Source organism: Ambystoma mexicanum, chromosome 14 (genome assembly GCF_040938575.1).
Source record: "Ambystoma mexicanum isolate Mex_15411 chromosome 14, UKY_AmexF1_1, whole genome shotgun sequence".
Taxonomy (NCBI): domain Eukaryota; kingdom Metazoa; phylum Chordata; class Amphibia; order Caudata; family Ambystomatidae; genus Ambystoma; species Ambystoma mexicanum.
The window spans coordinates 396712781-396738754 of record NC_090940.1 but is presented as its reverse complement, the minus strand read 5'-3'; the positions used below and the strand labels follow the sequence as shown (position 1 = coordinate 396738754).

The 25974-nt window shown below is 45.3% G+C and overlaps 1 protein-coding gene across 3 annotated transcripts in view; it reads right to left on the bottom strand.

Annotated features, from left to right (window-relative positions):
• Positions 1 to 10869: 10869 nt before the first annotated feature.
• The window catches only part of BUB1B (BUB1 mitotic checkpoint serine/threonine kinase B), an 815340-nt gene continuing 800235 nt past the window's right edge, over positions 10870 to 25974 (bottom strand). For all 3 annotated transcript variants that reach the window (XM_069637517.1, XM_069637518.1, XM_069637519.1), the window contains 3 exons: positions 15716 to 15884; positions 15499 to 15605; positions 10870 to 11495 (listed from right to left, as the gene is read on the bottom strand). In XM_069637517.1, the coding sequence (XP_069493618.1) occupies positions 11336 to 11495; positions 15499 to 15605; positions 15716 to 15884 (436 nt within the window). In that variant the 3' untranslated portion in view covers positions 10870 to 11335. The remainder of the gene's footprint in view (positions 11496 to 15498; positions 15606 to 15715; positions 15885 to 25974) is intronic.

The following is a 25974-nucleotide window of genomic DNA, read 5'->3' as shown; positions in this document are numbered from 1 at the left end:
TGGTGATTACTGTCAGATGTGGAATACGTCAGAGGACACAATCCCTTCAAAATTAAAGTTACTCACTATAGTGACTAGAGTACACATAGTCCTTAGTTATCTTTCGTCCATACGTCTCACCTTCCCCCGCTAGTATGCCAGGGGATAAAACTGTCAGTACAGCCAGGTATTCAAGTGTCGGATTTATCAAAGGCGACTGAGGTGAGGCGCCGGAGAGCAGGGCCTCAGGGGTGTTACAAAACCTGGGCTGTTCCCCCATGCGCTATACTAACTTTAAAGGGGTAGTTCACATTTTTTGCTACCAAAGGTTCCAGTACCATCCCCATGTTGGAGAACGGCACCACGGATGGAGGCAAGGGGACTAAGGACTATGAGTGCTCTAGTTACTACAGTAACTTTAAATTGCTGCAGGGCTGTCACTAAAATTACTAAGGTTTTTTGTGACAACATTTTGAACACAACATTTACACTAATTAACGCTCTGCTATATAGGTTGACGTTTGTCCCCAAGAGTGATCTTGTCATATAAGCCATAGGATTGACTGAATTCTATTTAAAAATACAAAAATCTTGCAATTCTCACTTGCCTCCAGGAATTGGGGAGAGATGTATTTGTGAAACATGCATTCAAAAACGAATGTAAAAACTAAAAAAACGAATTAAAGTAAACATAGGGGTGCCAAGCTGGCCATTTTTTGCTCACTTATGCAGTGATAAAATCTGTCCCTGATCCTTTATGAAGTTTATTTCTTTAAAGCAACTTATAATTCCGTTAAAATAAATCTTTCCATGTGTAACAAGGGTAATTATCAAAAACCCCAAAAGTATTAAAGTAATTAGATATAGGAGTAGAAAGCATATATGTATTTTACTTATCCCATCGGCCTATACGGATTGTTGGGGGGTGATAATCAATGAATGACAAGAAATCCCAAAATAGGTTAAACTTCTTGTCTTTATTTGAAGAACAAATCAACTAACAGGAATTTGGTTTTGACCGTATCCCTTGGGACAGGTGCTAGTTTTGACAATCCAACCAGGTTGCAAATAGGTCCATGGACCTCCTTCCTTCCCTCTTGTATATGGTTTAGGTCTGCCTTCTTGGCAGAACAGTCACTTACATTTTCTGGGATGTATAGTGTCCCTGTCTTCTTTCTAGGCTTTTGATGGGTCTTCCTTAGCTGTTGCCGATGTCAGCTAGACTCTCATACCAGGTTCCCCCACCTGGGTTCCCCCCCACTTGGGTTTTTCCAACAGGGTCAGACATTAAACAACTGAATCCCCCCTCACGCCTTACGCCAGGAACTATCTCCTGTCCCACCGCTTGTTTTGTAGGATAATTGCCACTTGGTTTTATACCTATGTATAATTTTGTATGTTTTGTATTATAATTTCCATTTGGTCATACCTTGTACTTGTATGTAACTATGCCAGTATCACTCTAACTTGACTAGTACTTTATACCTGCAACAGCGCCTCAATGCCTGCAGGTTGTATGCGCACTTTACAAATGAAATAAATTAGTTGGTAAGAACCGAGGGGCGCTCAGAATAGTCCACCCATTGGTAAGCAGCAGATTATTTTGACAAGCTTTTAAGGTCTTAGTCAATATCCTTAGTGCACTTCATGAGCTTCATTAGGAGCAGATTTCTGGACTCTAGAACACTCATCACCTTTCATTCTTCCTGTCCTCCCCGTGCTTCTCATATCCTCCCCTCTTCCCCACCCCACCACATTTTTCTCCTTCTACTGTTATTCTCCTTTTCCTTCCCTCTGTTCTTTTGTCTCTCCTCTCTACCCTGTGTTCTTTCTTTCCATTCCTCAGCACTCTTTCTTCACATTCTCCTACATTCTATCTTTCCCTCCACCCAAGTCTCCCATGAGGTCTGTCTCTATCTCTCCTTTTTTCTAATCCCCTGATCTCTATGCTATCTCCTCGCCACCCTTTGCCCTTCTCCTGCACACTAAAATCCACATCTCTCCTTCCCTGCTTTCCCTTTATGTAGGCTGGTGTGGCTGGGACCAATACGATTAAGTGTCCAAGTTCAGCTGAACAAGGGGTCTAAGTGGAGTGATTACTCGGCTGATCGCTGTCTGTTGGATAGCAGACAGCTCTGCTAGCGCAGTTGACTAAACCCCTATTCACCATCTTGCATTCACTTGTATAAATAGGACAGCAGTGGTTTACAAGAGCCATCAGCTAATTTTCCTTGCTTTTCCACGTTTTGTATTATCTTGTGTATGACGTGGGTCAAGCACCTCTGCCCAACCTCCGGCTCTTTGTAAAGCATATGCCTCTACTTCCACAATGTAGCTTGCAAGACTTCTGCGGTGGCAGTGCAGTGAGCATCCTGACCCAGCTTTTGATGGTTTCCCTACTAAAAGGGTGCTTCTCAGCTCATGTATCTGGTTACACTTAAGGCATTTCATACACATGAGCCTAGAGATAGGCTTGGGATTGACCATATACCTCTCCTGTGGCCTGCAACATGGGGAGGGTGGGGGGACTAGCTCCCAGGGCCACCCCAGATGTACCCTTTAGCCTCAAGCATAGGTCTGAATCACATATCTACCCACACTTCCATTAATTTCTCCCTTTAACTTGACCTTATATGGGTAATTCTCACTTAGTTCTGCTCCTTCCTGGTTGGGACACTATCTTTTTGAGTGTTTCCTCCTTGAAATCCCAGTGTCAATCCAAGGTATCCTGCCCAGCCTTCCCACCCAGTGGTATGTGAGGCAGTCTGGCTTGTCCCTTTTTTCCAGGCCAGGTTGATCTACTGTGGGAAGGATTGAATGGCTGTTTCTAGAACTATTTTCTCAAGAAGACCAGACATGGCAGCCTCCAAAGGGATCCCATTCACCCTCGAGGGGACCAAGGATAGCTCAGGGGCAACACGTTTGTCTTGGAAGCAAGACAATGCAGCACAACATAGGTTCGAATCCCGGTCTCACACTTAGAAACCACACGCTGTTATTAAGCGCGTTATAAAAGAACAATAACAATTATAACTTACCACTCTACCTGTGTTATTACTGAATATGGGCACAATGCAATTCACTAATAGTTTTTCAAGGAGGACAAGGTCATCAGAATGGCTGTTCGCAAAAGCTCTGCTCAACTCTGGAAGCTGGCAATTTGCCCATCAAGGTCAACTAGAGCATAAGAATCTTTTCCTCTAGCTTCTTGAGCCATCATTTCACATGTTCTTTACTGGTTCTCCTGGCTCCTTCCACGGTCCACCAGTCATTTTGGTCCTTCAATAACTGGCTCAAATAGCACACACTCATGTCCATGGGACCTTCTTGTGGTTCCTCTGTTCAAAAGGAAGCTATAGCATTTCACTATGGGTGTTGCCTGCAGTGCTCTTTGATGTGCCGACACTGATGTGTGGGTATTTTCCTGTTGCCATTTAGTGTTCCCCTACTTCCAAGTTCAGGAAGGATTCTCAACCAGTGTAGGATTGGACCACTCGCCCTTCTGGCCCACAGAGCTGGTTCCCTTCTTGAATGGAGTCACACCCCATATATGCCAACTTTTGTATTGCAGGCAACATCAATGTGTCCATTCTTGATGCTGAACTGACTGAGACCACACATCTCTTACATCCGATCCTCCTGTGGCCTCATCTCAGTTACTAAACTGCATCCGCCCATTTCTCTCCCTCAAGAACTGCAGGCTACTAGCTTCCGCATTCATAAACTACAGACTTGACTACTGTAACAGCCAGCTGGCTGGAACTGCACTCTCAAACACGGTTTAGGTCTACTTGATCAAAAATATTCGACCTTTTCCTTTTTGACAATTTCTTTTGGTCGTTTTTGTGTTCTAAAATGCAGGGGACAGGGGGCGGGTTGGTCCCCCCGCACCCTCAACCCCACTTCCCCCACCTTTACCTATTCCCTTACCCCACATATTTCATTTGAACGAATTTCCCCTAAAAAAGGATCACAAAAATTCAGTCAAATTGAAAAGGTCAAATCATTTTAGATCAAGTGTTCTAATACCCTCAAACATGCAATCGCTACAGGTTTCACAGAATGGCGCAATGTGGGCCATCTACGGCATGTCCAAATGCGCCCATGTATCCGATGCTCGGAGGACACTAAACTGGCTGCCAGTGGGACACAGGATCACCCACTCACACGGTCTTTCAAAGGCCAGTCCAATGCCTGCCCAAAATACCTAAAGGATCGTGTCAAGGCCCACACATCAGGGGGACAACGCCGGTCCTCTGCCTACCCCATCCTTGCGCAGCATAGATACAAAGTGGCGCGCTTTGGGGGGAGACCCATCATTTAACATCCAGGCCCGTTACATTGGAATGTGCTTCCCAGGCCAATACGCCTGGCTAATAATCTTGCGCTGTTCAAGAAGCAAAAACGTACCTATTCAATCACAACCCAGGTTAGGTATGGTCCTGCTCTGTACACTCACTGACTCCTTGCCCTTTTCTGCCCTGTCTGTCTTTTTATGTGCACTCTGAGGCCCATGGGCATGTGGCACATTATAACTATTAAAATAAATATGCGCGTTCCTGTCCAGTGGTCACTTGGCCAGCCTGTTGTAATGTAAGCCCATTAAGCACTGATCCTGCCTGTTTAAGGTACAGTGGTAGAGATTTGCAGACCTATTCTAATGGGAGGGTTTATTTCAGTTCTTCCAATGTCATTCTTTCACTACATTTGTTTAGAGTACTTTGTATTTTATGGGACAGCTGCCAGGGTGGGTGCATAGGCTGCAGACGCATGTCCTCTGACTGTTAAAGTACTCTTGGTCATGGCCTGGCCCCTCTCGGCTCTCATTCTTGAGACCATTGGATCCAGTTTCTTAATCTGGGTTCAAGACCAGGTTGGCTGGGTTGCAGTTCACCAGTCAAAAGAGGAGCAATGAAGCAATCCCACATTTCTCCTCCCACTCAGCATTTCTGCATTGTGTTTAAAGTTGGTGCAAGTTCCGGACCTTACCCTGCGTATGTCTGCATGACTGTTGGCCCGTCTGGTGGGACTACTCACACCACAGAATCGTGGTTTGCTTGGGCATCAGCCTTTCACTGGGCTGCCTCAGATAGGTATATATGAATAAGAGCTAGGTATGAGTGCCCCCCCCCCAACCTACTTCAGGTATGGGTGGCACCCCAGGAAGGAGTTTTGCAGAATATCAACTGTTTGCCTTCTTGGTAACTAGGATGTTCTCATAAGGTGCCAGGCCAACCAATGAGGATATGACTTATCTCCCTTCCTTGTCCTCACAGGGACCGAGTTTCAGTCATCGATTGCTAGTGCTTGTGACACTAGGACCAGTTCCCAGGGCACGGCATTGGCTTCACTGCATCAAAGTTTGTCGTCTCACATTTCACACTGTGTCATGGCTCAGGGGATCACCGGACTACATAAAATGACAAAATAGGTTTTTGGAGAAGCTAAACTCACACACCAGTTTAGGGAAAACAAAACCAGCTTTGTCTTCCAAGACCAGCATTAGATACATCTTCACCTTATATGAACTGACCACAACAATCTAGTCCGTCCACCAAACCACCTACCATCATAGGTCAAGTGACGGTAACAAATCTAAACCAGAACATTCCAGAACACTCAGTTTAGACCACCTGGCGGGACAAAGCCTACCACCCTATTAAACACTGTACAAACCTTTAAGACAACAGTCCATCGAGGTCAACAGACACATTATATGACTAGTTCCTCTACGTGCTCCCACCAGAGGAGTTTTATCAACCTCACCTCCAGTGACAACTACGCATACTCCTTAAACCACTCCTTTATGCGTGCATGGTTAAAACAGTTCATTTGGTCACAGCAACAAGAATTGCCAAAGCCAAATGTCAAGCGACAGAATACAAAGCAAAGTCTGCTGAATTAGAGCTTTCATTAATAATGAATGGGACATGGAATTTTAATAGGTCATAACACGTTTGCTACTTTAAGGGAAAAACAGACATAATATAAAATATGCTCCTACAAGCCTCACCATCGCTTCTTGTTTTTATTTGAGGAGAAAATCCAACCAAGATTAGGTTTTGAAAATCTCTCTCAGACTCCCAGGCAACCTCCCCTTCCAAACATCTGCCCATGTCTGATTTACATGTCACCTTGAATCAACCAGTGCAGCCATTTTCAATCTTGGGCTCCCAAATAAAAGTTTTTTGAGATACCAAATGAGTCAGCCAGGGCCACACTTCTTTGTGGCTAGTCCAGCAACGTTCCATGACAGGTGGTATTCAAATTCTGGGGCCTTGTGTTCCAAAATGTTTCAAGGACTGCCGCACCCCGAGTTAGGTGGAAAGACAGTAGCATTAGGATAGTATGTTCCAAGTCTAGTAATTGATTATCTAGTTCTTTGAGGCCAGAGCTAGCCACATTTGGGCTTTTTGTTGGAGAAAGAAACCTATGTATCATGAGCACTGATAAGCTAGCAGATATTCCTGGTTCCCCTTTGTTTTGATAGAGACACTGATGTCAGGGGATGACTATTTACTATTGTCGATAATCAAGGCTTCCAGTTTTCTGTTTTTACTGATTTTTACACCAATCATGCTTTCTGTCTGTATTTATTTATAAAATGGGAAACAGATAAACAGGTCTGTCTGGTTGTTTGATTTGCTATTTATCATGCGCCTATACACAAGTGTTTCAAGGCGCAGCCAGGCCAGGGATTGGGAACAATGGGAAGACAAACTATCTTACTAGGCCTAGCGTCATTTAGATCATGCAATTGCGCAACAAGAAGTGAAGGGGAGAGGGTACAGGGGGCAGTGCAACCACAGCAGCAGTGCTCTGAGCTAATTGTGAGTAAGGCTGGGACTACAGGGAGCAAATTATAATAATTATAATCCATCAAGGTAGTACAAGGTAAGCCAGACAGCAATGCAGAGTGGGCCAGGCGGCAAGTACAGGTGGACTGGCTGTGGGGTTGGGGGGGCGTCCTGGTGCCCTGGAAGACCCTGAGGACACCAAGCAGCCAGGCAGCAGACGGATGAATGAGCAAGGGTAGGTTAGCAGGGGAGAGCGACTGAGAAAGAGGGGGGAAAAGGAAGGTCTTGAGGAGCTTCCAGAACTTCAGGAAATCCGGCTCAAGGTGGAGAGAGGCCATTCCAGAGGGAGGCAGCTGCAGAGGAGAGCGAGATCCAGATCCACCCCCCATTGGCTGCTTGGAGAAGCGACTGGCCCGCAGAGAATAAGAGGTAGACGAGCGGAGGGCTCTAGAAGGAGAGTATCTAGGAAGAGATAGTTGAAGATGGTGAGGGCCATGGCCCCCAGAAAGCCTTGTGGACGATGCAGAGGGTCTTGAACTTGATCCTTGCAGCCACAGGTAGCCAGTGGAGGGATTTCAGGGCCAGAGAGATGCGTTCCCTGGGCTTGAGGCCAAGGACTCTTGCAGTCCTGTTCTGGATGAGTTGAAGAGTGCAAAGAGTTAGGCAGATTGAGAAAGAGGCTGTTGCAGTAGTCCAGCCTAGAGAGAACCAGAGCACGGGAGACAATGAGCTTCTGGGGGAAAGTGAAAAAAAGGGAGAATACCTCTGAGGAGGTGCAGCTGGAAATGGGCCTTCTCGGCAAGGTCTGTGATCTGGGGAGAGGAGAGAGTGGAGTCGAAGATGATCCCAAGATTTTTTGCCTCACAAGATGTTGAGGGCCCAAGGAGGGCGGCCAGAGTGAGAGGAAAAGCGGGAGCAGTGGTCCCAATGAGAAGGATCTCAGTCTTACTGGCATTAAGGCAGAGATTGTTGGAGGCACACCATGCCTGAATAGCAGATAGACAGTCGGGGATGAGCGAGGAGGAGGAGGGTAGCTTGAAGAAGAGCTGCATGTCATCCACATAACACAAAGTTAGAGGAGAAGGTAGAGATCAGGAGGTCCAAAGGGGCCAGATAGACATTGAAGAGCCAGGGTGAGAGGATAGAGCCCTGGGTAATATCACAAGTGGAGGGAGAGGTGGTGGAGAGAAAGGAACCACAATGAACCTGGGAGGGTCGGTCCAAGAGGAAGGAGGCAATCACCTCAGGGCCTGATCCGTGATGCCCATGGTCTCGTAGAGATGATTAATTAGGATGGTGTGGTTGACCGTGTCAAATGCAGAGGAAAGGTCAAGGAGAATGAGGACAGAGGGAGAGATTGAGTCAAGGTTCGAGAGCAGATCTTCACAGGTGTTCAGGAGATCAGTTTCCATGTCTCTGGCTGCTCTGAAGCCATACTGATGGTCGTGGAGACAACCAACAGATTGACTGTGGAGGGTTAGCTGGGGGATAGCCAACTTCTCCAGGAGCTTGCCAGGAAATGGGTGATGGAGAACGGGCGATAATTTGCCGGAATGGAAGGGTTGGCAGAAGGCTTTTTTTAGTAGAGGGTGCACAAGTGAGTGCTTGAGAAGAGGGGAAGAACCAGTGGCGAAAGAATGATTACAGAAATCGGCCAAGGCTGGAGTGAGAGAAACAATGTTGTCCTTAATGGTTCTGGAGGAGCAGGGGGGGGGGGGTCACCTGTTTGGATGAGACTTTCATAGACCAGACTTGTCTAGAAACCTCAGTTTTAACAGGAGAGAGGGAGGAAAGGAGGAGGGGAGGTCAATGAGGGCCTGGTAAAGGGAGAGTGAGGAGGCGAAGAATTGAGTGTTGACAGGATGGCCTGGGTTTTAATGGTGAAATGAAAAGCCAGATCCGTGCAGAGGGCCTGGGTGGGTGTAGAAGAGGTAGATACTGCAGTAGTATCTGCCAGCTCCTTGCAGATTTTAAAAGGTTTGTCTGTGTTGTTAGAGGCTGCAGTGATGCGGGCTTGAATATGGACCCTCTTCTTAGAAAACATGGAGAGTCTGTATTGCTTTTGGAGCAGGAGGCAGGCCAGTTTGTCAGAGGGTGCACCCGATACCCTCCACTTCCGCTTAGCTACTCTGCATTTGCGTTTCAGAGAGGCCAGATCGGAGTCGTACCAAGAGTTGCACTTGATGGCAGGCTTCAGGCAGATCCTCATGACAGGGGCAAAGATATCCAGAGTGTTAGAGATAGAAAGGTGAAGGTTGGAAAGGGCTGTGTCATAGTGCGAGTGAGTCAGCCGCAGGAGTAAGTGGAGGCAAAGGCAGCCACTGACACTAGCTACATAGGCCGAATGACTGCAAAGAAAGGTGGCAGTGCTGGGTGGGGACAGCAAGCTTTTAAAAAAAAAAAACTTTATTTAGTACACATGGTGAACATAACTTACACTTGCATTGTATATGCTGGCATTCAGGTATATGACATGGGTATAGTTTGAGCAGCTTGTATATAGTATTAAATCCTTCTCCACACATCTTGCAGCTAAATACAGTCAGAAGCCTCCCCAAATGTCCCTTGGGTGTGTGCCGCTTGTTTGTAATGTTGCAAACAGTTCCTCCTTGTTGTTAGCCCATTTGACATCATGAAGCCAATCTATCATCGATGGTGGCTCTTTCCATGTCCATCGCATTAAAATAGCATGCTTGGCGAGTAGAAGTCCCAGATTGACCATCTTACATTTTACCACAATCAGATTCTCGACATAGCCTAGCACAAGTCTATTACAGTTAGGGACAGGGGCTGCCCTGTTATTTCATCAAGCGCATGGCACACTGCTTGACAGTAGTCGCTCAGGCAGGGGCATTGCCACAGCAAGTGTAATAAGTGGGCATCCGTGCTTCCGCACTTAGGGCAGTTATGTTCTGTCATGGGAAATATTTTAGACAGCCCTGCTGGGGTGTGGTATGTTTTATTGAGTACTTTAAACTGTATCGGTCTGTATCTAGAGTTCAACGACTCTTGCTTCGTGAGTCTACAGATTTGCCACCAGTGTGGATCCGGTGGTACTGGAAGCGCTGTAGTGGTGCGTCCTCGATGTGTCCCTTAATCATGTCCCACGTTATAAAGATCCCCTCTACGAACAGGTCCCCCAGTTGCCGTATTCCCACTACGCTCCAGGTGGTCACTATCAGCCTATCCAAGGTAGGGTGTAGTGTGGGCATTCCCCAAAGCGGCATGTCCCTGCAATATGGCGCAGTGTCTCCGGGGCGGGGGGAGGGGGGGGTGACATTTTACCCCATGCTGCCTCTGTGGCCCTCATCGGATCTAGACTGTGTGTGCGGCAAGATCTGTTGCCCACTAGTAAATGTAACAGTGATCCAAAGGTCATTTGCAATTTCTCCAGCCTTACGTGTGGGTGTTCTGGATTTCAATCTTGCTAGTACATTGCAAAGTGTAGTTCGCAATCTGGGGCTGAGAGTCGACCGGTCTCATTCGGTTGTGCTAGTCATTGCCACCTTGCTCGAATCATTTTCACTAAGGTTACCTTTCCAGCTAGAGTGACGGGTATGCTCCTCCACCTCTTCCATTTAACCGCTAGTTTTTTCATTAGGTTGTCACAGTTTAGAGCTTTAGTTAAGGAAAGAGTGTGCGCCACCTCGATTCCCAGTATTGGACAATCTGTGGTGACCATCGTAGACCAAATGTGTCCACAGGTTTCCAAGTGCCATCAGTGAGGGGGAATATCTCAGATTTGCCACTATTCAAGTGTAAACCAAAGTGTCTGCCGAACTCGACTACCGCATAGAGTATGTGCTGTAGATACCGGTCTGGTTCTCTGACATACAGTAGTATATCATCAGCATAGAGGATAATTACCTCCAGTGTATTTCCAATTTTGATATCTGCATGGCCGAATCGAGCTTATATCAGATCAGCGAGGGGCTCTATTATTAAGGCAAAACGAATCTACAGTTTCAAATGCTGGTCAGAGAATGGATTGCCAGGGCAATGTATAGGCAATGGACACATGTAAGCAGGCATCAATGTGACACCTACAGATACAACTGCACCGATTGTATGGCTGTAAGAATTACAACTAAGATTGGTGGAAAATACATTTTTATTAATTAGGACACATTTAGTTACTTTATATTACACATTTAAAGATATACATTTCAGTAAAAGCATATCACTATGTTGCTTCCATACACAGTGCACACTTTCAACCCGCCGCAGAAAAATGTGATGAATGTACATGTTGCAATCCATAGCCGCACTATTAGACTGGCAAAGAAAGTAGTTCAACAATAATGCAGAATAGTTTATATTAATAGAAAATAATCAAAATGTGACAATCTGCATATTGTTAATTCGAAATGAGAGAAGAGCTGGAAGCAGCAAGGTCTTTAATACAATTCAGCCTTTCAGAGTCCATTTTGTACTGGTGTATGGTATGGAAGGGTCTTTAAAGAAGCACCCGGGAATATGATCTTCAGAGGTTGAATGATCCATTGGGTGAAGTGCTCCTTGGGCAAGAGATCGAATTGTCCTGTTTTAAGGTTAGTCAATCAAAAAATATTTTGCAAGTCAAATAGGCGCAATTGGAAGTCGCAGTCAAACATTTGGTTGATTTCATCCTTCAGTTCTCGCAGCACAAGCAAAGTGGACGTACCATTTGCATTGAGTGTCTTTGTAAAGATCTTGGTCCAAATGTCATTATTCCAATCACTGCAGAAACAAAAAACAAAGATTTACTTTTACAGATATTTTTAAGGGGTGTTCTAGTAGACTGCAGGTACCAAGCATCTTAGAATGAGCCATTTGTCAGATGGGAACTTGAAAATCCCCACATTTCAGCATTTTCTTCCCTGAAACCTACCTCAAGAAACTCAGTGCAGAAACAAAGGAAGTTCAATGTGTGGGAGTAGGGTAGCCTGAGAAAGATTAAACTTATTTGCAGACTTTACACAGCTCGAGAGGTCCGTGCTAAAGGCACGTTCAAGCACGTGCAGGGTTCAGAATGGCTGGGCAGCCATGTAGCTCCTGGGTACAGCCTAGGAGACCCTGGGCTGATTGACATCACTAGCTACCATGGACTCCTAGTGCCCTACAACTATACCTAGCTGACATACCCTTGGTTTGGGAATGTGTATAAAAGGTGTATTAGGAAACCTCTAGAAGACATTCAAAGCATGGTAGGTTATAGTTCCCATCTCATAAAAGTTATATTTGTGGACAGCTATGTATTGGCTCCTCATTCCGCAGGAGCAGCTGAGAGCAAAAGAGAAGAATGAGCAAGATGGCATCACAGGGAAGCGATGACCAAAGAGAGAAACATGTTGAGGCAATAAAGAAACAGCAAAAGAGATAGTGAGAGAGTGAGAGAGAGAAACGGTCCTTGGTAAAGACTAGTCCTGAAAGTGAGCAAACAGAGGAGCTTGTAGAGCTAGTGTCCAGGAAAGGTTTCCTTTTTGCATCTTTCCCTTCATGGACTTCAATGGAACCCACAGCATATTCGTCTATGTCTTGGTATCATGGCTGCTTTGGGGCAAGAGGTCTTTTTAGGCTCACTCCTACTCAACTCACATGTTTTGGGGGCACTCTAAGGCTAGCAAGTGCAGGGAGAGTAATTCTCCAATTTGCTTTTTCCTGTGATTTTACTTTGTAACACAAGCCACCCTGTACTGGAGTACGATAGAGACACAATCCCATTTTCTTTTTTGTCGACACAATCCCATTTTCTTTTTTGTCTAGCAACATTATTGATAAATTGTAGAGGAGTACAGGAAGGGATGGTGGAAGTGAGTGAACAGTATTACCTGGTTTATGGTGCACTACTATGCGCCATCTTTTTAATGTGATAATCCAATTTTCAGCATTGATTCTGCCATCTTACTTTTTCGGTCTTCTATGAGGCAGCAAAAAAGCTCTTTCCCTTTCATAGGGTCCCGCTTTGGATTCCCAGTCAGTGCTGTGCGGGCTTGGAACAAACTTGAACTGTCTGGTTGCAATCCACATTTCAGCTAGGAGATGTCTGGCTGCAGGCCCACCCAGAAATGGGCAGGCAATACCTGATTGAATGGTGTAGACCCTTCCCATTGATGGACTGAGGCAGGCCAGTCTGAGTTCTGATTAAGAGGAGAGGGTCTGGAGCTACTCTGGAGGTTGCCCACTGGATCCAAGACTACTAAGAAAAATATTACAGAGAAGAGCTGAAGGACTGCTGCTCAGGGAACAAGCATTGCCAAAGTCAGCCACCTGGGAACATCTAGACAATCTTCAATGAGTAAGGAAGAACTTTGTCAGCTATTTCCTCCCCCTAGACTGGTGGGCCCAGCCAGTCTCAAGTTCTGAACCGCTGTCATGCTGTTAGGGGACTTTGAAAGTGTCCCTGGAGCACCCTTGTAGCAGGCCATCCATTGAAGAGACCCAATCGCTGCACTGTCTCGCCTAGAAGCATGACCCTTGGCAGATCCTTCACTTGTGGCCCAGGAACCTTGCCGCCTGCAGCAGTTGCTCGATACTATGTAGAGGGGAGTCTGGAGCATGACACTCACCGCCACCAAGACCAGAGCTTTCCTGACCCTGACTGGGGTCACCCCACCAATTTACCTCCAGTGTCCTTGTGGGAGTTACTAAGTTACACTTTATAACTACTGTTTTTACTTTATCTATTTTCTAGGAGTGTAATGAGACCTAATATGTCCAGTACTGCAAGTCTAAATGTATCTTAAGTTTTAGCAGCCTTTTGGGCTTGGCAGTTAATGTGTTAACCCCTTTTAGTCCCTCTAAGGGTACTGTCCATATTTGTAATATTCATTTGACTATGCACTAGAGGAAGATTGTGACTTGAAGTATGCAATTTTGAGTCCAGATTGAGACTTTATAAATGTAGGGTTATTGTTGCCCAGAGTATATCTTTCTTCCCACCCTTAGTCTTTCATTGTGCCTACCACCAGGTTGTGGGCAATGTATAGTTTTGTAGTGGGTTTGGCTATTACTTCTTTTAAGATATATATCAATTGACTATATGCTATTTTAGCCAAAAAACTTATTTGACCTCATGTTATACGTAGGATTTTACAATAAAGCATATTTCCTTCAGTGTACCAGCGTGGTGTATTCCCTGGGAGTAACTATTAGGAATAACTGTAGTTCACTACCAGCCAACCTCTTCCCTTGAGTGAAGCCCGATTGCTCTGCCACTTCCTACTTCTTTGGAGTTTGGTTTACCTTTTGGTTGGAAAGCATGTTGGTGCTTTTGGTTAGATGGTTTTACATCCCTCAGTAGATGTCCGTGTAAAAGGCTAAGATACAGCAATGGTGTCACAGATTTACTTTTCATCAATGAATCCTGGCTAAAAAAATCATCCCTGCAGTATTAGACATGGCCATCCCATTAGACAAGATGAAACTGGTCAACCAGAGTGGCAAGAGAGGAGGAGAAAACACACTCCTCTTATGCAAAATGATCACCTTCTGATATCACCTCAGATTGCAAATCATTCCTATTACATTGCACTGTGTTGTACATGCACACGTTTACTTTTCTCAGAATCTAAATATCACATTACTTCAACCTTCTGATGGCAGACAACTTTGCAGATGCGGTAGCTAACTGCACAATCGACCTCCAACATCTCACTTTCCTTGGAGAGTTCAATACATGGCTAGAGGAAAGGAAAACATGGCTGCCAAAACTGGTCAGCACATCCGGATGCCCTTTCACAAGCAACTAGTGAGGTAATGCACTCGTTCAGCCTACCACACACTGGGTGCATTTCTACCCAAAGCAGCAAGGCCACACTGAAAATTGGCAGACCACGGAAGAACATTGAGCTGAATGAGCTGCTCACAGACAATGAAGCCTCAAAACCTTGCTTAAGTTACCCAGAATTATTATTAGGGTATGTATTGAGCACTGACCTAGCTTCGGGAAGCAGCGGACTGCTTGGCAATCATAGGGGGGAAAAATATGGTGAGGGAAACAGAGAAACATGGGAGTGAGGCGCTTTCAGGGGAGGAAAGGCAATTTGTCAGCAAGGGATCTAGAAGCAATCAGTGGAAAAACCAAAATTAAAAACAAGATTAAAGGACTCCATTCTCTATGAATGGATATCGCATATCTTATATATGTGGATCTTAAAGTAGCCGCCACCAGATTGTATTACTGCTAACGTCCACCTTGATAGTGAAAAGAATCATTTATTGAACCAGACTCTTAAAAAAATAGGGCAGACATTTCCTATTTGAAGCATGCCGTACACCAGGTGACCCAAGTCCCTATAAAATGTAGTGAAGCACCGTGAGCCGGCAGGATTAATGGTAGTCTATGGGGTTGCACAGTGTGTGTGCGCTTTTCTACTCTTCAACTTTTAAATAGCTGAATCCTAAATTTATTTAGCAGTCTGAAGATGATTTTTTTTGTTGTTATTTATATAGCGCTACGAACCCTCAGGAATCTGAGCACTGCTTATTTCCCACAGTGTGTGGTGCTCATTTATCGACCTCGGTAGGATAAAAGGCTGAGTTTGGCCCTGCCGGGCATTCGAACCTGCGTCAGCAGGCTCTGCACTGATGTCAAAGCGAGCGCTCTACTCGCTGTGCTATCTGACCGGCATATGGTTGATAACCAACCAGACTGGATGAAAGTGATAAAAGAAGGGGAAGATGGCAGCATTACACACGTGTCCATACTTTTCTTTTTTTAATCGGATTGCTCCCATCTCACCTCTGAATAGCCTGACTAAGTTTCCACTGCAAATCCTCCTGGTGGGCCTTTAGAGGATTTCCAAAAATCGTGAAGTGTATAATTTCTGCAATGCCAATCATGTCCACCTGCAATATCAAAACCAGACAAAGGTCAACAAAAAGATACTATGTGCTGCAGCTTCAAAATCTCTTAACATCACACTGAACCCACTTGCAAATTCAGGGATTTCACATACCTGATACGGAGACGAACATTGGCTTAGAATCTGTTGGCCTATATCTGATTGGGCTGTTGGAAATCCACTGACTGAAATGGCTTGTGGACATATCCGTAGATCCCAGCTGTGTGAAAAATCCACTAGATGCAAAACGCTCCCTCCCTCATCACTAAATAAATCAAAAATCCTGAAATAAAAAAAAAGAAATATATATGTATATACGCATATATGATTGCCAAAGTTTAATGTTTCCGAAAGAAAAGTTTCCAAAATTCATTGTTATGCATTAGGTTTCTGTTTGTAAAATATAAAGTTTTTACATTAAAGAAATCAAATGTGGCTTTGCACGTCTGGCAAGAAATGTGGCAGCACACAAGTCTTTCACAACAACAGGCCTTTATTTAGCATGTTATGCTATGTAACTAAGCACATAAGAGATGAGCTAGGCGGCATGAATTGCTGAATAAAGATCTGCAAATCTGAAATGCATGGAACCTGTTGAAGTGACAAACAGGGTATAATTCAACTCCACATTTTGATACATATGTAGTAGTATAGTTTTGTTGTACACATATCCAGCCAGCACAAAACTAAACAACTAAAACTTGGCCATGCTGCATTAAGAAAAATAAAAATCAAAGATCATGAAAGGTTCTGGTATCCACAGAAGAATAAAGTGTGAGGTGGGAAAAGGGCAATTATGCTCCTGCTACACCAAGAGCTTTTTACAACACAGACTTTCCTACGTTGATCCCTTACTATCCAGTGCCTCCAGATAAGAATGCCTTGTGAGTGTATTGTGGCGTGATGGAGTAAGAAGGCAGACATGGTGGTATCATTTTGTCTATAGGCTTTTATTCAAATAAAGAAAATAACCTGCATCTCCCCATTTCTAGAAGGGGTTTTCCTGCCTCAACACAGATTAACACGGGTGCTTGTCTGAATGCAAGTCAAAAAAACAATATACCGGCCTCTGTCCAAACCAACTACTCTAGCTTTACCACTAACAAATAAACCAAGGAAAAAAGGGTTCAATTAACTTCTCATCTAAGCCACCAGGAGAATGGCTCCCTGCCCCTGCTGAAACAATCCAGTCTGCGTCAGACTTAACAGCAGTCTCCTGTACCAGGGTCTGATTTACAAAATACACCTAGACCAGGAAAGTGACTCCCTTCTCCTGGTCTATCTGGAAGAGTTTTGGAGACTGTTCCTTGGTAGTCCTTTGTACAAGTCTTTAGAAGTCTCTTTACTTCCTCCCAAAGATTTGCGAACAGAGTTAAGCCTTTATCAACTCTTCTTGTAGCTGGCACTTTGTCAGGACTTTTATATCTTGACTATTGGGGAGATTACTCAGACAGTTCTTGGTCCTTTCGGTATCTTTGACATATTGGGTTTCCCACTGTGGCGAGGGAATTCACTACAGAGGAATATTTGACTTTTGACTGTTGCAGCGGTCTCAGTGTGTTTTATGGACCACAGGTCCACCTCAGAGAAGCAACACCACCACTGGATTCTTGCTGCTTCTGCAGCGAGTCGGATCTACTGTGGCTCGCGTGGTTCCTTGCTTTCAGTTTCTCCTTCCGAAACCGTCTCTCAATGCTTTGGGCAGCGTGGGTTTAACTTTCCCTGGTCCTGCAGGATGGACTCCCGCTTGCCTCGCTGCTCTTCCTGCCCCTGAACACATTTAGTCCTTCCTCAGTCTTTACTTTATATTGCTGGGCCCACCCCAGGGTAGCTTCAATGTTTGTCGCCAATGCCTTTGAAGTTATCTTCATGCTCCTACTTGCAACTTTGTCACAGTTCTTTGGTAATCCCTTCTACTGTTGGTAATCCCTTCTACTGTTTTTCTTCGGTTCTTCTTTGTCCTAGTCCTATCTGCTCTTACAGATGCAATAGACACTTCACAATAACACACAGTAGCCGTTTTAGGTTGGGCGGGAGAAGGTGTCAATAGTGCCATGGCTTCTGGGAATAAGGGTTTGGGGAGGTCTCACAGGATGGGAGTCCTTATCCGCATGAGGGGAGTCTCTCCTTATGAGGTCCTCCTGCTCTTTACCACCCCTAGGGGGACTGGTGGCCTCACCTCCCTAGCCTTATTGGGAAAAGCTCCCATCTGGGGAGAAGTGACAAGATCTAGTAAAACGCCACAGTATATAATGAGTGTGATGCTGGAAATGCATTGGAGGGACAGGGCCTCCATGTCCTTGTCCTGTACTCCCTTATGTGTGTTCTGTGTTATTTTCTGCACAGGAGTCCAGTTGAGACCCCTGGCAGTGCAGCTGCTGCTCTTTTTGGTAATGGCGAACAGAGACACTTGGGATACCCTTAAGGGACCCAAGGGTGGGGGCACAACCCTGTACCCCTAGTGTATGTTTTGGGCACATGTGTGTTGCCCACAGAGCCGGGTATGGGCTGGTGGCAGCTTCATGCTGTGACAGGAGCTCGGATTATCCTCCATTTTGTGATGCCCAGGACCTGCCATGGGAATCAGTGGATTCCTGATATAAGACAAGATGGCCCCTAGGGCCGCTTGGATTCTATTGCCTGTTACCTTGTTTTCCCAAAGTCCTGGAAAGCCCTGACTCTGTCCCTTCCCCTGACTGGACGTTGGGTGGAAGAACCATATATGGTATTGTGGGGAAATCCAGGCCAGACTGGCTGGAGCCTTCCCAGTGACTATGCTGTGGGTACACCCTTGGGGTGGGACCTGTGTGAATAGAGTGTGACCAATACACATTCTATGTTATGGGTATCTGGTTTCTGTGTGTGTGACACAATGAATGAGACAGTACTGGCTGAAACTGACATTAATGCAGTGTAGTGTTGCTGAAAGGCTGGGTGCTTGCCCCAATCCACATTACTTGTTATGGGTGTCTGGGTGGAAGTGAATGGCCTGAATGCCTGCGAGCCCGATTGGATGACTGCCTGCATGAATGCCCTTCTGTGCGATTGGCTGACTGACCCTGGCTCAGCCACAGTGAGAATGAGGGACAGATCTGTATATCTGGGGACCTTTCACTTCCCAATTTGTTCAGAAGCTGAAGTTGAAACTTGAAGCTCATCCTTGAAGCCAAGCTGGAGGAAGAAGGTTTCTGCTGCATTTCCTTTGAAGAAATCTAAAATCTGTTGTCTGCCGAGTACTGATCTGAGGGAGGACCTGGCTAGGAGACCTCTCCCCGAGCTACGAGGGACCATTTTGCAAAGCTGCTGTTCTTCAACGAAGCACCCTGGAAGCAAGTCCCGGACGGCTGTTGACCGGAGAAGAAGTCCACCGAGAATCCTGAAGAGAGCACCTGGACAACAAGGTCATCGAAGTCCATTTATGTTGACTGGGGTTTCAGAAGATTTCCGTGACCGCTGGAAGCTAAGTAGAATTGTGTCGAACAGAAGCGGGGACACCATGCGCCTTGAAGCCGAGAAAGCTCCACTTGCCTAAGAACATTTGACAGAGGGCTCCCTTGCCATCACAGTCGACCACTTTGTCGCGCCAGAGAAAGTCGAGGTCGCCCGCTACCAAGGAAAGTCCACCGGTTGGTTTCCCATCACCAAAAGCCGACAAAGACGTCCCCAAGATACTGACTGAGTGAACATCCGAGGTCCAGACCGTGGTCGAGCCACGATCGCGGAAGCCTTCCCAAGATGCATGCTGCGGCATTGACAGGCCAGAGGACCGATGGGGTGACCCCCCCCAACACTGTATCTATCACCAAGTCTCATTTGCGGCACTGAACACTTTGCGTCGAGGTGTACCGCACGCTTGATCTTGCCAGGACTTCCACGATCGATCGTCGAAGAGCACCGCAAAGGTCGAAGCTGCAGCATCACTGCAAGTGTTAAATTTTTCCTTGAGGTTCTCGACGCCCAGGGGCTCCTGCTTGAAAGGAAGTACCCCACACACCCCTGAAGGATCCCGTCAACGAACTGTCAAAGAAACTCTTTCACTTCAGGTACATTGGGGTGGTTGAACTTTTTAAACCAAGCAAGGCTTATTGAACATTAATGGACTTGGCTTGTTAACTCTTTATTACAGGTTGCCCGGGGGGGGGGGGTCCTCACACAGAATTGTGTATCTATATCCAAAGAAAGCATTCTGCCATTGATTAACCTTAACCTGCCTTCCTTCCTTCCTTATTGTCTATGTTGATACACCTTGCTGAAACATGTGCATGCTCCATTTTAACTGCCAGCAGTTGGTGCATTTTACAGGAATGGAAAGTCACATAGAACTGTATATATTTGCCACTATAGAATTTCCAGAGTACAAAGTTTGTTATTAAATTGTGTGTGTATATATATATATTTATTTTTATATAAAGAACTGCGTTAGCACATAAAAGTATGTGGACATTCCTTTGTGGGGGCTTGGGGACTTACTGTACTTAAGAACCAGCCTGCATCACCTCCTAAGAGCTTAAGCCTTGGTTGCTCGTCCATAGCTACCATATAGAGAACCTTGGCTGGGGTGCTCTGTGCCTCTGCTCTGCCATATAGAGGGCAGAAGTACAGATACCCACCTCAAGTCTTTACAATGAGACCCAAGTAGCCGCCTGACACACTTTCACAAACAGCAGAGTTGACGATCTCATCCCTTTTGGAATTATCATGGAGAAATTGAGTTTATTTTCCATTCCATCGTTGAATACATTCTTTGTTAACTCTGTGTTTTGGTATTCAGTTAATTGTTTTATCTCCCATCTTATTTGTAGTCCGGAAGTTATCTTTCAACATGGACACTAAACAAACATATTTGAACTAATAAATGGCATTGTGAGACCACATGGATTAGGGCTGCTTGCACAGCTATGTGAGGAGTTACTAAAGCAGATGTTACACTAGTGATAGGTTGGTACGGTAGTTACTAGATAAGTGAACTTGCACATCAAGGCCTTGACATTGCCAGATGTTATGAGGTCTAGACCCCTAAACATTGGAAGACTATTATGTGAATGTGAGACTGTAAAGTAACAGGACAGGAATGAGGTTGGTAACTTAAGGTTACCACTGTAGTAGGACATTTCCAGAAGGTACTGAGTCATGCGATCAGCAGAGCATGTGCATTTGAGCCATCAGCGGACTAATACTAAAATGGTAAAGGGACTTTACAAGACTCTGCTATTGATGTGGAGAAAGGCACCTTCCCAGGACAAGTCAATGTTACTCCTTACATCTGCATCTTTAGATTCGGTTTACTTCTCGTCATCGGGCTACAAACATCAGGGTCTCGAGAGGATGGTCCAGGTTGCTGCTAGACGTTTAGAAATAGTAAACAGAAAGAGGATTCAACTTGGGAACCCTCCCGTCCCCTGCACACTTTCAAATGTTTGGATTAATCCAATACAGTTGTTTAAACTGCGTTATATGCATTGTACATACATTTGTTTCTAACACATATGGTCAGACACAGGAGTGTGAGATAAAAAAATATATATCTTTATAGTCAGGCTGTATTATTTTCAGCAAGAATTATAGTTCAGACAAAGATTATTTACAGTGCATAGAAACAGTATCGATAGATAAAGCTCAAATTGAAGAAAAATGGAGTCCAAATTGATTAGCGACGCGTTTCGAGGAAGTTCTCCTCTTCTTCATAAGGCCACACTTGGACTCTTAATGTAAAAGGAAAGCATAAATTCAGTAAAGAAAATTTTGTAAGCACAATGCATAGACTGTTCATGTCATATTAAATGTATACAGTTAGAAAATAAATGGCATTAATTGTATTTAGAACATTCATCTGTCCCTAAAAAATAGGGAATTGAAACAATGTAACATGTTCTAATATGCATTGTAATTCATGCAATATTATTAGATTAACTAGGTTGCCCCTGCTCGAGAGAGGGGCTGAAGGTCTACTGAAGCATCTTTTCCTGCAAAATTAACTGTATAACGTCCATCATACTGTAATTTAGTGGAGTACTACCTCTAATGGGATCTATCACGTGGATGGTGAAACATAAGCTAAAGAAAATTTAAATATGTAGGTAAAACAACACACAGATAGTTCTTAGGCTATATCAATCTAATATGGAAGAAATACAAAAATCGTTACCTCTGTGAGTAGAAAGTGCCGGAAACAGAGAACCGGACGGAGCGGTGAAAATAGATAGACAGTCTTCGTACATCAGTTAGTTCCTTAAAACATGGCTAATTCCCAAAAAGATACCAGAAATCTAAAGAAAACAAAGCCTGATCAATGCCAAGCTCAATGTTCAAACGTAACAGTTATAGGTGTGAGATAAAAAAATTGAGTAACATACCTAACCAAAATATGGAGGGCGGAAAATAATCAATACAGCGGCCCACATAAGGATGTAGAACTTAAGTATCCCGCCGTCGCTACAGAGGTGCCTCAGTATGTGGGAATTCTGTCATACGAATAGCAAAACTGAACAGGAATGAAGTCCTGATTAGTATAATATACCTAGCAATCTGATATGAAGTAATGGAAACATAATATGGTGTTAAATCAAGGCAAAAAATGTAAAGAATTACCGTGGTAAGAATGTGCAAATGGCATAATTCTCAAAGCTGATGTGCAACTGATGTCAAGATTGTGTGGCCGGTCAACAGCTGAAGAATCCGGCAGTAATAGGTCAGTTAGAGTATCAACTAAAGAAAGTGTAAGGAAAACAGAAAAAAAAGAATCATGAGACTAAGGAACTATTTCCCTGGTCCCTAGATGGATAAATGCACATGCATTCACGCTTACCTGGAGCATAGGGGAGCAATCCTGAACAGAGTCTGTTCAGCCGAGTGGCTTGTTGTTCACAAACCATGGAGACTACATGTGACCATGGAGATAAATAGAGGACTGAAGTAATAGGTAAAGAAAAAAGACTAAGAAGTAAATGGGCCTCAAGGTCGGCCATCTTGGAACGAGGTTATATTGTAATGAAGGTGTAGATCTCTAGGCATTCAATGACAAGAAGTAACTTAAATCGGGAAGCGTAAAGGTGCGTAACTAAATAAATTAAAAGGAAAAAATTCATACAGTACAGAAACCTATTGTGCGATGTAAATCGGACATTACAAATACTAGTCCGCACATCGTAGAACGGGGAGAGGAAAGTTGAGAAAAATAGTGTACCATGTGAAATAGAGTCGAAATTAGCAATGACAAAGGGTCTTAAATCGAACGAAACGCTCGGATCTTAAAAGGGAAAAAAATAGCACGGAAAAAATGAATATAATGTTCAGATTATCTGGCTAAGGTCATTTAATGACCATGTCTAACCTATCAGTTCAAAATAGGTGAATCACATGGATTCACATTATGCAGGAAGAGGGAAAAAAAACCTTAAATCTCTCTCTCATTGCATGGACAACCTAGTGCAATATAGCAATCTCAATGGGGTAAATGCATTTATTTTACAAAAGATCAAAATTAAATGTGATAAGTATAACAGAATGACAAAAAATGAAGATTAAGAATAAGAACAATTTTTACACTGTGTTTACAGGCAATTATTTTTATGGCAACCATCTACTAGTCTCAACAAAGTAGTGCCTTAGATCACAGTCAGACACAGGAATAGCAATGTGACTCTCAATCTTATGTTAAAAATCAATCATTCCTTATTGTCAAATTCAAATCACAGAAAACAGTTCAATGTGAAATCTTCATTTAGACCCCAGGGCTGTAAAGAGCTTAACTTATCAATCCAATAAGCTTCTCTTTGTAGTAAGAGTGACTGATAGTCACCTCCTCTTGTAGGTCGTTTAGAAATACACATGTCCGTTTCTCTGTTCTATTTTATTGCAGTGTAATAAACATGTTCTTTGCTACTATTAAAAACATTGTGTGGGTGCTGTTCCTCAACAACAGCCTCCAGTATGTAAGCTAGCTAAGTGCAAGTTTTAATGCAAAGCACAATCCACCTACATTTGTCTCGGAAGATTAGCTCAGCGGCAACGTGCTCGCCTTGGAAGCAAGACGACACTGTGCAACACAGGTTCGATCCCCGGGTCCGCGCTTATAAACCTCTTGGTATTAAGCACGTTATAAATAACCTCTCACTGTACCGCACTCTTTTTGGGGCCTGCCAAGGCGAACGACTGGTTGTTCAAACTGAATTCATGGGTTCTGAAAACAGAATAATAGTGCCCTTTTTGGTACAGTCGGAAATCTTTCCTCAGTCTTAGAAGGGAAGTAAAAGAGACAAGGTTTCTTGATCTTTTGCTTTAAACTCTGACACTACCTTAGTTAAGAACTTTGGAGAATTGTATGAACAGTGGAAACACTGAAGGAAACTGGCAATAAGGGTGTAAACATTACAATGTCATGGCTGCTTGAAAAGCAACCTTAAATTAAAGTAATCTCAATGGACTTGAATGGAGAGGTCCAAATTGAGCCACAATCAGAAAAACAATCAAAGGTTCCACGGCTTAGGAGTTTGGAGGGAACAAATTGAAACTAACACCATCGGTAGAGAAGAAGGCCCTTTGCTCTGGTGTCCTTTTGAACACCAAAGGTGCCACCAGATGCCCCTTAATGGTGATCAGTTTGTCCTGTGCTGCATTAGCAGCCTGTGTCTTTACAGCAGAGGTAATGCAGGGTGGCTAATGGGGCAGGGCTAGAGGAAGAATGGCTATGTCAGTAGGGAACGGGAAGTAGAGCTTTACAGGAATAGGAATAGAAGCAGGAAGGGGACAGGATGCTGGCAGCACAACCCAGGGAAGGGAAAAAGAAATTTGGATATAGGCGGCAGAACAGAGGATGGGATAGAGTGAAAGGGCGTCCTCCCATTCGGAGAGTGGAAACCATGGTCAAAGTGAGCCTGTGTATGCACAACCACCATTTTAAGCCTGCCTCGTGGTTTCCCTACACAAAGACAAGGCCCACAAACAACAGCTGAGAGTAGATCTTGAAAAGAACCTATATAACCCGATGGCTACCAAAAACCATACATTGGATTGCTAATGTAGTAAATCGGCTTGCAAGCATGGTGAAGCAACAACCAAATTAGGGCAGACTTCAGCCTACTCCCTAAACCCAAAATAAGATGATAATCACAACCGTCACCCAAAATGCTGTGCTTAAAAAGAAGCCATATGGGAAATTCCAAGATGGCCGCCAGCACAGTGTAGACGTGCTGAAGGCACGCTTCAGACCCGATCGGTGCGAGGTGCCCACCACCCCACTAAAGGGTCCCCAAAAGTGGTGAAAGGACCCCCCACGATCTCGGGGAGGCGTGTGTGGACAGAAGGAGGGGAGCGGCTCAGTGAAGGAGCCGGGGAAGGAGAGTCTCCCGGGCGGGCGTTGGCGAGGGAGCGGAACGCCCGGTGAGGGCGGGAAGAGGATCCGGCAGCCGCATTGGAAGACGCCGGGGGCGCCCTGAGAAAGGACGGCGTCGGCGAGAAGGTGGGGCCCCGAGGACTGCCGGGCCTCGATAAATGCGGGACGCAGTAGCGTCGGATGCGGCCCCTTGGGCTGACTAGCCCCCCAGCAGAGTGAAGGTCGGCAGCAGGAGCGGACGGCCAGGCCACGGTACATGCAGGGCGCATCAGTGTCGGATGCGGCCCCTCGTGCTAACTAGCCCTGCAGCAGAGTAACAGTCTGCAGCAGGAGGCGGAGGCCGGCGGCGAGGGTGCCCGGGAAGCCGCGGTAGCAACAGAATATCCTGCAGTAGGGGAGGCCACGGCGGATCGCAGCAGAAGGTGGAGAGCTGCAGCATTGGTGACCGGGAAGCTGCGGGAGAGGAAGGAGACCGGGAAATCGGCGGTGGAACCTTGGGAGCCGGAGAACCCAAGGAGTCAGGAAGCAGCAAGCACGGGGGGGTGCCATCGCCAACCGGCACACACTGATCCGGCGGGGGACAGATCCAAGAACAGAGGAACAGCGCAGGCTGCGGTGAGTGCACACAGAGGTGGGAGAGCCCCCAACAGCGGAGGGCCTGGTGGCCCGGGATCAGTAATCCAGCAGTGGGAGGGGGACGTGGTGCCAGCTCTGGGCCCCCACCCCAGAACACGAAGGGAGAGGCACACCACGGGATAGGAGAGGGTTTGGGCCCATCTGTTGGAGGACCCCCTCTCTTGGGCGCAAGGGGAGTAGCAGGTCCCCGGGTCCCCTAATCATGGGGCTGAAGGTGGAGGAGAAGACCGGGGCACATCTGGCAGAGCGAGTTGGACTCACCCACAACAGGCGGCGGTCTACACCGATATGCGATTTTCCCCTCGGAGACACAAACATTCCACAGGTTGCTCCTAATACCTGGGGCCAACGTGGAGGTAAAAGAGGAGCTGAAAGAAGGGACACTCAAATGAGCAAGGCATACCGA